This window comes from Nilaparvata lugens, chromosome 7 (assembly GCF_014356525.2).
Source record: "Nilaparvata lugens isolate BPH chromosome 7, ASM1435652v1, whole genome shotgun sequence".
NCBI classification, from domain to species: Eukaryota; Metazoa; Arthropoda; class Insecta; order Hemiptera; family Delphacidae; genus Nilaparvata; species Nilaparvata lugens.
In genome coordinates, this window is record NC_052510.1 from 14,218,575 (window position 1) to 14,230,986 (window position 12,412).

At 35.3% G+C, this 12,412-nt stretch overlaps 2 protein-coding genes across 4 annotated transcripts in view; one reads left to right on the forward strand and one right to left on the reverse strand.

Moving 5' to 3' along the window:
* LOC111050550 (exocyst complex component 1-like) overlaps positions 1-4,359 on the reverse strand; it is a 31,060-nt gene extending 26,701 nt beyond the window's left edge. The window contains exons 1-2 of one of the 3 annotated variants that reach the window (XM_039432110.1): positions 4,121-4,359; positions 103-280 (exon numbers count right to left, since the gene is read on the reverse strand). In XM_039432110.1, coding sequence (XP_039288044.1) covers positions 103-264 — 162 coding nt within the window. In that variant the 5' untranslated portion in view covers positions 265-280; positions 4,121-4,359. The remainder of the gene's footprint in view (positions 1-102; positions 281-4,120) is intronic. The other 2 variants (XM_039432111.1, XM_039432109.1) reach the window with 2 other exon arrangements.
* A 52-nt stretch (positions 4,360-4,411) lies between these two features.
* On the forward strand, positions 4,412-12,067 carry LOC111051030 (zinc finger protein 236). Its single transcript, XM_039432114.1, has 3 exons — positions 4,412-4,546; positions 6,361-6,547; positions 7,609-12,067. Exons 2-3 carry the CDS (start codon positions 6,380-6,382, stop codon positions 8,722-8,724), a joined length of 1,284 nt encoding a protein of 427 aa, XP_039288048.1. The 5' UTR covers positions 4,412-4,546; positions 6,361-6,379; the 3' UTR covers positions 8,725-12,067.
* Positions 12,068-12,412: the final 345 nt, after the last annotated feature.

Consider the following 12,412-nt stretch of genomic DNA (forward strand, 5'->3'; position numbering starts at 1 on the left):
TACTTATTGTATGAATCAATCAATAAAGATTTCAAACTGGCAATTGGCAGTTCCTCCAAATATACTGTTTGATTGTTAGATAGTTATGAGAAATAATCTTACCTGATAAATATTGACAACAAGTGGAGTCTCTTTGGTGACTGAAATACAAAGAAAACTGGTCTTTTTCTTTTTTAAAGCTTTGCTCACGTGAACGAAGGCCAACAAACGTTCGTCAATGGGCTGGAAAACCTCGTGCTGGAGTGCATGTCGTATTGCAGCCATTTTACCACTAAAAATCCTAGAATATAAAAAGTTCTTTAGTTTTCAATGATTAAATAGGCTATATTTTTGCCAAAAATATAGTATGTTATTATTGATAACTTTCTAAAGAATATGTTCTAGAAAAACTGCATTACCCACATAATGCAGACCAAAAAAAATCAAGTTCAGCTTTGCTATTTCAATTTGAATTTAGATAATTCTAAACCTACATATCCAAATATCCAAAGTCGTAATCAGGGCCAGGTCTTCCTGGATAGATCGTGTCAATTAAACACGGTACATTAAACTGTAGGCAGCGTCACAGTCCAGCAAAGCTTTCGCCGAAAAAATCTTCTAACCGGTAGAAGCTCCTTCCAACAAGCCACCTTGACAATGAGCTTCTGAACACATTGACTGGGCGTGCCCTAACCGAGTTCGGCAGGCAGTTGAACATTCGCACCGCCAAAACAGGAAAACTGTCCTTCACTCTTGACAGGCGACAGCGCGGCACATCCAAGTCAACCCCCCTTCGAGTTCCATGTGAGTGCACTTGGTGATGTTTCTCCTGACGTGTAGGAGCGATGACAATATGTACATTCCATGAACTGTATGGATGCCCAAACGTTGGAATATGGGCTGACAGTGTGCATCATACTCGCAAAACGTCATTACACGAAGTGCCTTTTTCTGGAGCAGGAGTATATCCTTCACATGCGCCGAATGTCCCCATATCAAGATGCCATACTGTATGTGGCTGGCAAATACTGCATGATACAACATCAACAGGCGTTCAACAGTAAGTAGTCTTCTCATCTTCCGAAGCAGATAAATCATTCTTGAGAGCCTCTTGCAGACTTTGGAAATATGAGACTCCCATGATAATTTTTTATCAACACAAAAACCGAGTAAGGAAACAGGTTCAGCATCAGCATCAAGAATCTCTGTTCTACTTAGAGTACAGACAATCCCCTGAGTCTTGGTCTCATTCGATTTCAGCTTGTTATTGGAGAACCACTTCTTAGCCTCAGAAAAGAGCTCCTGTGCTTCGAATTTGGCATCATGGGGCCGTCTGCCCTGACCAATGATGGTGGTGTCATCAGCAAAAATCAAGCTGGAACCATCCAGGTGCAAATCGTTAATCATCAGCAGGAACAGCAGCGGGCCAAGTACTGAACCTTGTGGAACCCCATGTGGTACATTTCCTTCATTTGATGACGCACCCATTATAGAAACTACCTGTCTTCTATCCTGGAGGTAGTCAGCAACCATCTTCCATGCCGGTCCCTCAAAGCCATATCTAGCCAGCTTCCTCAACAAGATAACATGAGACACGAAATCAAAGGCTTTTGAGAGATCACACAATACCAATTCAACCGATTCCTGTCCTTCATAAGCCTCCTGTATCCTCCAAACAAGTGAAAGCACAGCCGATGTAGTGGACCTGCCCCCTCTAAAACCATGTTGCATATCGCCCAGGAGGTTATTATGTTCCAGATACTTGCTCATTTGCCTCAACATAGCAGTCTCTATGATTTTACCAATGATTGGCACAATGGAAACTGGCCTGAAATTGCCAATATCATCAGGGTTGCCTTTTTTAAATATGGGCACAGTTCTAGCAACCTTGAGGCAGTCTGGGAATACTCCATCAGTGAGGCAGGCATTTACCAACAGGAGGAGCGGGCTAACCAATACACTGATAACCTTCTTGAGAACATATGTCGATAGGCCATAGATGTCTTGACTGTAGGTGGTTTTAAAACTCTCTACAATATTCACCAGCTCAATGGCATTTAATGGCCTGAAACAATAAAACACATGTGGAGTCTCTGGCACGGATGAAGCTGGATCATGACCCGAATCTGGAATGCCATCCACTATCTCAACCACAGTATTCAGAAAAGCCCTCATCAGGACTAGACCTACACTTTATTACTGTGTCCACCTTGCAAGAGTCCTTGATGAGATTCCATGCTGCTTTTGTGCGATTGTGGGATCTGTCAATAAATCCGGCATTGAAGTCCTTCTTTGCCCTATCTATCTCCACTCTGTAAATCTGCTTGGCTCTCAAGTAGTTTTTATATTCCTCTCCCTGCAATGATGAGTTTGTTTTGTAGGCAGCATATAACATGGTAACAAGGACTCTTATGTTTCGCAGCTCTCGCGTATACCATTCATTTGTGAGCCCTTTTTGCTTTCTACCTTTATCAGTTCAAAATTTGGTTTGCAGGCTACCGCTGGGCATGCTAGGTTATAAGCTTCTGTCACTTTTTTATGGAAAAGGTTGAATTTTTCCTCACTTGTAGAGACTGTGTGCAGTAAATTCCAATTTATTCCCATAAGGAGTTGTCGAAACACTGCTACACTGTCTTCTGTAATTTTCCTTCAACTAAACCTATACCTATCCACCCAATCAGGAACATTTACAACTCTCTGGAGTTCTTGCAGCACATCAATCAGCTCAGCACAGTGATCCGCCACCAGTGGGTTCACTATCGCAGCCTTATAGTTACTTGAGCAGTCATTGGTTGCTACAGCATCTAGGCAGTTTCGTCCCCTTGTTGGCTCAAGGACAGTCCAGGACAAATTATGGATCTTCAAAACATTATGCAACCTTTGAGCCTTTGAATCTCCACTGTCAAGATGAACATTGAAATCTCCACCGATGTAGACTCTATCAGCCCGTGACAAACTCCAGACACAGCTCAAGTTGGACAATAAATTGCTCAAAATAGGCCTGATTTGAACAGTACACACAAATAACCACCAATGAGCAGTTGCTAACTCAAGCTCAACACAAAAAACACTAAGATCAATTTTTTCAACACTCAGTTTAGTATCACAGAAAATGGCCACACCACCATTTTTATGGGCAGTGCGACAATATACATTTGCTAGATTCATTGTCATATCTTCCAACACAATTTTATTGTAAATGTCAGTTTCGTCTTGTTCAAGGCAATGTTCACATACACATAAAATATTTGGTTTCTTATTTCCAAGGAAAAGTGTCAATAAATTTAATTTTGTCCTAAGACATTGAACATTTATAAAACAAAATCGTAGGCTATCATTGGTAACTGAATTATTTACTCCATTAGCAAAAACTACTTTACTGAGTGATGAGGCTTTGTATGCCGAAAAGGCTTCCTGGTGGTGTTTCTGTTCTGAAATCTAAAATTGGCCACAATAATTCCATCAGGCCAACAAGCAGGCTGAAAAAAATTCTTTATCTTCAACTGCAACTCCCAGTTTGAACGATTTGTAATGCTGAGAACTGGCTCTTACTTCTTCACAATAGACAGGTTTAGAGCTGAACTAATTAACAAAGATTTGGAAATCATCAATTAAAACATCCGGAGCTAATTTTGACACAAAAAGCTATTCCCTGGTTTCAGCCGACTTTACTTTGTTATTGTTTGATTTTGAAGTGCCAATTATTTTGTTTCCACTGTCTTTATGATGATTAAAGCTAACATTTGCGTTAGAAAATTCTCTCTGTTAATCAGTTTTTGCGGGATAACCATTTTCATAGCCTACTCTTATGGAGTAAAATGTAAACCTACATTTCTTATTGATACATATTAATAATAACAAACTGATATAATGCTATGAATAATCTAGACAAAAGTTATCCTAAATAAGGTATAACAAAAGAAATTGGAATAAACAATAATTGATTACCTAAGTTACTGTAACTTATCAGGTTATTGTCATTCTACCATGAGAATAAAAAGCAGAAAGTTTTTGTACGACACGATGATCATATTATGATGAAGCTCTTGCTTATTAAAATCGGAATATTTATAAATCTTTTATATCCATAACAATAATGATAAGAAATTCAATTAACAGTAAATAGCATTATCATACATACAATGAACGGTGTACTCCGAGTGACTCCTTGACAATCTTAGAACATTTGGGTAGCAATAAATATTTTGAAAGAGATATTTCACTTAATAAAGCATGTAAGATTTTGTGAATTTTTTTCTTAATATATTTAAACTAAATAGATTAAATATTTAAATTTCAAATGGTAATAATAATTGAAGTTTGACATAACCTACACACTTGTTTCTCGTTCCACCTGTCAATTTGCCACAGCCATCTTCAACACTGGATTAAGTTTTGTTTTGCCACAATCATGCGACATGAGTAGAATATCTAGATTCAAAAGGCGGTGATAACGATTGTTTCAATTTATAGGCTATGTTTTGTTAAATTTGAATTTTTCAAGTTATTGCAAGATAAAATTTCCAGCATATTTCATTTATTAAAAAATTCATTTCCAGAGTGATCTGTGAGTATTTGAAATTATTCAAACAGTTAATTTCTAGTTCTCATTCTATAATATCATAACATTTTAAAAAAGGAGGGAGAATTTTGTTTGGATGGAACACTCAAGAGAAGAGTTAACCAACTTGATTATTGATTGATAATAATTATTGTAAATAATGATTTGCTTGAGTAAATTTGATTAAAGTTTTTAATGTATTAAAATAAATAGTAAATAAATTCTTATAACTGAGAATAAATTTTTGCATGTCTCAATGTCCGTATTAGGCTACATTACGCCTACAGCGCTTCAGGCTTCTCAATTTAAACTAGGTACCAATAATTGGTCTCAATGAAACAATAGTAAGTCTTCAGTAATAGCCGTGTGACACTAAGCTGGGACACCAGGACCAGGATTGGTGACCCGGCTGACCACCCAAGTGAGACTCTAATCTTGTGTTCCGGCCGGCGTCCCTGGTGACTAATGTAATGAGCGCAATAAGAATTAATGCACCACAACTCCCTCGAAAAATTGGTGTCCTTCTAGAGGCCACCAGATTTTGGCTGCCGGTCAACTGGTGTCTCACTGGCGACTATAAGATTCCGGTGTTTCACTGGCTACTCAATCCGTTAGCCTAATGACATTCTGCACAGAGGTTTAATAGTGGCGTCACTAGACCTGGCCATTAGTGTTGGCTACTAAAATTCTGTCTATTGTCCCCAGTGAAAAGGAGTTTGAACGTTGTTGCCTATGTCCCTGCGTTTTGCCAGCTACTACTATCTCTCTGTGCTGGGGGGCTTAGTACGAACGATAGGGCTTATAAACATAATAGTTGAGTAGAATTCAGTAATCTTATGTAATGAATGACGACTGAGTCGTTTTTCTTGTCTATTTTTTTATCAACAGTATTGCGTAAAAAATTATCATTATTCATTAAGTCTGTGCAAAGATTGAAAATAAAATTTCTACTGGTGATATTTTTCAAAGAATTTCGATTTGTATATCATCAAGCTACAGTATCAAAATGAAAAAGTTTTCTCAGGACATTTTTTTCAAATCATTACTTTCTGAGATATAAGTGCCTAAAGTTTAAATTTTTGGGACAGAACATTTCAAATTCGGTAAGAGATAAACAGTAAAACCTATGAGATTCAGAGGATAAATTCTTCATGATATTGTGGATTGAATAAAACTCAACTAAAAGCTGTTTTTGGTAAATTGAATAACTTTCTCAAAAAAATTTTCAGAAAATTTTTGTTTTAGTCTATCAACAATACCATGAATAATTTATTCTCCAAATCTTATGGATTTATGTCTCACCGAATTTGAAATGTTCTTTCCTAAAAATTTAAATTTTAGACGCTCATATCTCAAAAAGTAAGATCGGAAAAAATGTTTTCCTGAGAAAACTTTTTTATTTTGATAGCTTGATAGTATACAAATCGAAAAACTTTTAAAAAATATCACCATTAGAAAGTTTATTTTTAGCCTTTGCACAGCCTTTATTCATTAAATATTTGATATTAAATATTTCATAAGTGAAAAAAATTCAAGATTATGTATATCGCTCTAGTCAAGCTCAACTACAAGTTAGAGATTCAAGTTCAACTACAAATTGCAGATGACGGTCAAAAACTGTTAATCAGTTCAACGAGAGTGCTAGGTGCTGCAATTTATCTAGGTTAGGAAGATACTATGCTGACTGCTGTGCTTATTATTTCCATAAACCAATTTAAACGGTTCGAACATGAACTAGTGACAGAATTAATCTAAACATAGCCTTCTGTTAATCACATTTTATTTTCATTTGATTAGAAGGATTTAAAATGTTTGTTTAGGTGGAGCTTATAATTGAGAATGGATAAGACCTCTTCTGTACGAAGATCACTCAGACTTCAAAGCTGTGATGAACAGCCTAATGTGAATCCTATCAAAGTAGCAGTGAGCGCCGAAGCAAAAGACGATAAAGATGATGATGATAATAATAGTGACAACGCCAGCAATATGAAAGGCAGCACACATAAGGTGAGTGGCATCTCTCTTATTAATACAATAACTGTTCCAACTCAATTAAAATTCATTTCCTATACAGTATAGAATAATGTAGGTCAATTGTGAAAGCGTTGGTGCCGTGCCATATGCATACAGTTATATCAGAGACAACTGATACGCTATCTTTTCTCTATGAGTATATACTCATATTCTATTCTACTTTATTCATCTTCTATTCTACTCTACTACAATCCCCCTCACGTAGATCACATCCCACTGAAAGGGTCAAAACTAGGATATAGCTGGCAGAGACATCAACTGCTGCACTATCACATCTACCATAAATATAATCTTCCAAATCACCTATGTTTTCTAATTATTTTTAAATGTTTCCTAATGTTTTTCCAATTATCTATTCAACTTTATAGTGTTGACTATTTTTCTCATTTCCTAGGGGAAATGATTGGTTTGTGCCCTCTGTACCAAGAATTTTCTGCGGGAATCACATCCAATAGCCTTGATTAGTCATTATCCATTTTATAATCATTATGCTGCTTATGCTGCTACTTTATAACGATAACTCGCCTAGTAGAAAATCATGCACGAATAAACTATTTTTTGATGTTGTATTCCTAAAGATTTGCAGAGCTTTAACGCAGAAATTGAATTATTAAGGTACGCGCACACAGATCGTCATCGGGCGGACGGCACGCATCGGACGATTAGATTTGATGCATTAAAGCTTAGTATACTATGCGGATAGGTATGCGCACTCCAATTGAAAACAATGCATCAAATCTAATCGTCCGATGCGTGCCGTCCGTCCGATGGCGATCAGTGTGCGCCTACCTTTACAGCGAATTATTAGCCAAATACCGTATTTGTTGAGAGTACTCTTTGTCTATGTCTAAAAATTCAATTTAAACATTCCCTTCTCGAAATAATAGTTTAGATAAGTATGCATTCACTAAAGTAGCTTTTGTTGAAATGTGAAAAATGCTATTAAATGCTGAAGATTTAATAAGGCATTGCTAGTAATTGCTATACATTGAAGAGTGCATTGCTAGAGGATGATATGAAAATCATTTTTTCAGAACATTCATCCGGGCAGAGCAACTAGGAGAGGAAATGACTCTTCCAAAAAATGTTTAACTAATCTGAAAGGAGACTCAAGCCCAGAGAACGGCGAATGCAGCCATGTTGAACATCTCCAGACGATTTTATCAGACAAATGGTATGTAGAAAATGACGAGGAATTTGTATTTGAGGTAAAAAGTTGCTGTTTCTGCCCAAAAAAATTCTTCTCCAACTTTGCGTTGAAAAAACATTTTGACAGTGAACACAAGAAAAACAAGTTGAGTTGTCTACTTTGTAGTCAAACGTTTTCTCACGAAGACAGCCTTAGAAGACAGGATCACTGTGAAAGACTCTTGCCCACCCCAATGTTCTGGACTCCAGAGGTTCAGGAGATTCTGCGCAAATGTTTCAAACAGGAAGAAAACTCCCAATACACTCTTCCACAACAGCCACAAAGACAGCTTTTGCAGTCTCAAAATGAAAACGTTGCAACTCAAGTAGAGTCTCAAAAACAAACCGTACATCCTTCTTTGCCGACACCCAAACCACAATTAGAACCCCTGAAGTTAGAATCGGAAACATTGTCACAAGTTATATTCAAGATTCCATCGCAAATACACCAACGGAAGATCAAAGCACCACTAGAGGCTCAGGTGAAAAACTTACAGAACCCGTGCCTCACACAGCAGAAGGAACAAAACACGCTGAAACCCTCATTGAAAAGAAAGTACAGCTGTCTAAAATCCCCATCAAAAATTCAAAATCAGAACATTCAAACTCCATCTGACTTGAGATCCCAAACGCCAATGATGTCCAGTCGTAAACCGTCCCCTCTTGCCTTCAACCCCGACCGAGCGCAGAGCTTCTCACGTCCAAGATATTGTTATATTTGCAAGAAACAGTTCTCACAGCACTCACACTTCAAAGTGCACATGGAGTCGGTGCATCAGCAGGCGAATCACACGTGCGAATTGTGCAAGAAGACATTCAGCAAGAAAGGGGATGTGCGCAGGCATATGAAGTCTGCACACTGGGGGGAAAGGTATAGGTGCAGCCATTGCACTCAGACATTCTCTCAGAAGGGCTCGATCAAGTATCATGTCTTGCGAACACATGTCACCGTCTTGCACTAATCATTCAAGTTTAGTATCACAAAGGGTAAATCAATTATTATCGGCAGTATAGGAGTATTCTTGTTAATTATTGTAATGTAATGTACAGCACATCATATAATGTCGTTGGTAGTACTGGCCATTTGCTGGGAAGATTCAATCTTGGCGTATTTGTGCTTATAAAGGTGCGTGCAGATTTACGCGCCACGAACATGAGCAATTCACTTTTAATCAGCTGATGCCAAGCTTTTTATATCTGTATCTTACCGTTTCTGTAAAAATTCAGATATAATCAGCTGATTAAAAGTGAATTGCTCATGTTTGCGGCACGTATATCTGTATGCACCTTAAAGAGTGACCCAGAATAACGGGAACTTTTAAAAACATCATTAAAGAAAAATGAGGAGGGTAAAATATTTTTTTTCACGACAATGAAAACTTGATATCCAAGGATCATTGAGTTATTTAATTACATTCCTATAATAGTCGTTAATTATAATTTCGCCGTTAAATGCATTTATCAATTTTTAAAATCACTTTCTATGGCTTCCTCCTGCACGAATGCATTATTGAAATCTGTGTTGAAGATCCTTATTGATCACTGAAACATCTCTAATGGGATATTGTGGATTTCATTCCGAATTTTCAGTTTTAATTTTTGATGAATTCATCCAAAATTATTGATAGAATCATGTGCGACGCCACACTGCTCGGCACTCAATGACTTTGGTCCATAATCCTTAAATGGCAAGTTTTTAAATTTTCATTGCCATACAATAAATATTTTTCCCATCTCACTTTTGTTTCATGACATTTTTAAAAGTTTCCGTTATTCTGGGTCACCATTCATCTGTGAAATTCTCAAACTGGAAACTGCTATTCCAATTCAATCACTGTTAGTCATGGCAACTTTTTATTCGTTTTGTGTGGACGGAAGGTGTAGGCCTATCAGGGGACGAAATTCATTCCAAGAGACTCTTGTGGTAAGAAACTATTCCCGAATTGTACTGAACGTTTCAATGAATTTTCCCCATGATTCAATCATGACTGCCTGTCTGGAAAACCCAATTATACATTTTTTGTAGTTGATAGGTTTATCAGGGGTAAAAATTCATAGACACTTTCAGTACATTACGGGAATAGCGCCTCAATGGAATAATGTCTACGAATAGATTTTGTCCCCTGATACATAAAAAGTTTTACTAAACGTTGCTCTTCTTTAGTGTTAATGAAAAGTGTAGTGGCCAGTAATTATAGAATTACAATAGCAATTAAGTTTGTAACTTGCACCGATATAAGTTCAAATAAGCAAAGAATGCATCAACAGTACTGCCAACATAAAAAAAACACCACATTGCCGGATAATAATGATAATAATCATCTTACCCTCGTAGACTGAGTTCAAGACAACTATTTTTCTAGTCGAATGGATATTATTTAAAATATTATTTGAACATTTAGAATGTTGACTGTTTTTCCACAAGATATCTTACCTGCTTGAAATACTTGACTCAGATCATTAAATTATTGATAATATTGATTAAATGTGCCTTGTTTATTGTAAAGTGATGTGAATTCGTTGCCTTAATATTATTCATTTTGTGCCTTGTTAATGTGAGACTAAAGTAATGATATTTCAGTGACTTGATTTTATTTATTTGTTTAGTGCCTTGAACACATTATAGAGTCGAAATTTTTGATTGAGGCAAGTTTGAAAAGAGTAGGAACAATAACTTGTTAACTTGATAGGCTTGTCAGTTTGATCTCAAGTCTTAATTTCAGTTCAATAAATCAAATTTTTCGTCATCAGACATTGTAATTATGTTAGTAGATAACTGTGAATGATTTGAAAATTTCATAGTGTATTATCAATCTGAGTTAATCGAACTATTTTCAGTTTTTCTTATATTCATCCTATCAGTACAATGTTTTGATGAATTTTCATTTGGATTGAAATTGAACTGTGCATTTTACTTTCTAATGTAATTTGTGAGAATCACCTTAAAATTATATCTTTAAAAAATTACAATAATATTTTTTTAGAATTTGAAAAGACACCAAATTTACTTGAATGAATGAATAAATTATGGATGAATGAATGAATGAGAAGCATAATGTTCATCATTCATCTTGTGGTAAAGGTAATGTGATTCACGTATTGTATTTTGATATTCTCAAAGGTAATATATAATAATATGTAAATAATATGATGTATGTTATATAATAATGTGTATTTATATTCTCTTACCAAAGTAATGAGAAATATGTATTATAGAAGATGGTATTTATGTTGCACTAACTATGAGTATGATAGTCATTGCTTGTCCTATTTATTATATTTTATCGATGTGACAAATGTATTGTATTCTATTATAATCATTCAAATTGACTTGAGAAAAATAGTTATCAAATTAATTATTAGTTTCGGCTGATTTAGAAAATCTATTCTACAGCAATTATTTATCATATACTTGTCAAATATTTTTTAACAAAAAAATTAAGATTCTCATGTTTTCAAATGAAACTGTCACTTATTTCATGAAGTCCAGGTCGGATGTTAACTGATTGAGAGAGCTTATTAATCAATGACAAATAAAGTAGGCTACGATTTTGTGCCATTGAGTGAAATTGACAATCAATCAAATCTAAGTTACTTTGTTGAAATGGTTGGGAATCCCTGGGCTACAGTATCTAGTAACGAACTTCCTCATAGCAATATCATCAACAATTTTTTTAATGGACCCTTGGAAAACTGCTCACATTTTTTCTTGAATAATAATACTAGAACATAGAGCCAGTGCCGCTCTTTTCACAAAATTGTTGATAGTGTGAAACTATCATTAATTGTATTATCATTGATAAACTTGATTTTTAATGGTTTCATTGGATCACTTTCATGTTCATGAATGAATCATTTGTAAATAATTAATAGTATATTTTTCTATGAATGAAGAAGGATTGTTGAATATGAATGTATTACTGAATATTGAAAAAACAAAAAAACTGGTTAACTTGAATTGAAAAGTTTATAATAAATTTAAGCTTGAAGCTGCATATTTACCTGAAATCATTCTTAAGTCATTTATTGTTATCTTTGTTATTGTTAGTTGCAATCATCCCTTTCTTATTAAAGAAAAAGTGTTTAGGCTTAAGAAGTGTTTGATTAAATGTTCACCTATTGAATGGGTAGGCCTATTTTAGTATCATTTGACATTATTAGGAATAGTTAATTCGTTTTTAATTTAAGATGGTAGTTATTAGACAGGAAAATTGTTTTCTTTTCCTTGCTTTAAATTATTATTTGTAATATCTGTAAAAAGAAGTAACTTGATATTGATTAAATATAATATATACTGTATTTGAAGTTGGTGTTCAATTATTTGGTGTGAATAACGAAATCCTTTTTACAATAGTACACCTAACTAACCAAATTTGAAGTTGATTATCAACATAATGCTTGGTTCAAAACCGATAATACGAAGAAAACATGAATAATATACCATTTCTATAAGAAGATTGAAGTGGCTTTAATCAAAGTTGTGCGGTGTTTATTTGACAACTCACATTACTTTAGTTTTAAATCAGAACAAAATTATTTTTATCAAACTGCAGTTTCTAGCCAGTAGGACAATCGGAATCGGTGTGAAAAGGTTCTTATACATTCAAAGGATGAGAAACATGCATTATAATGGACGTTTCTAGGACACGG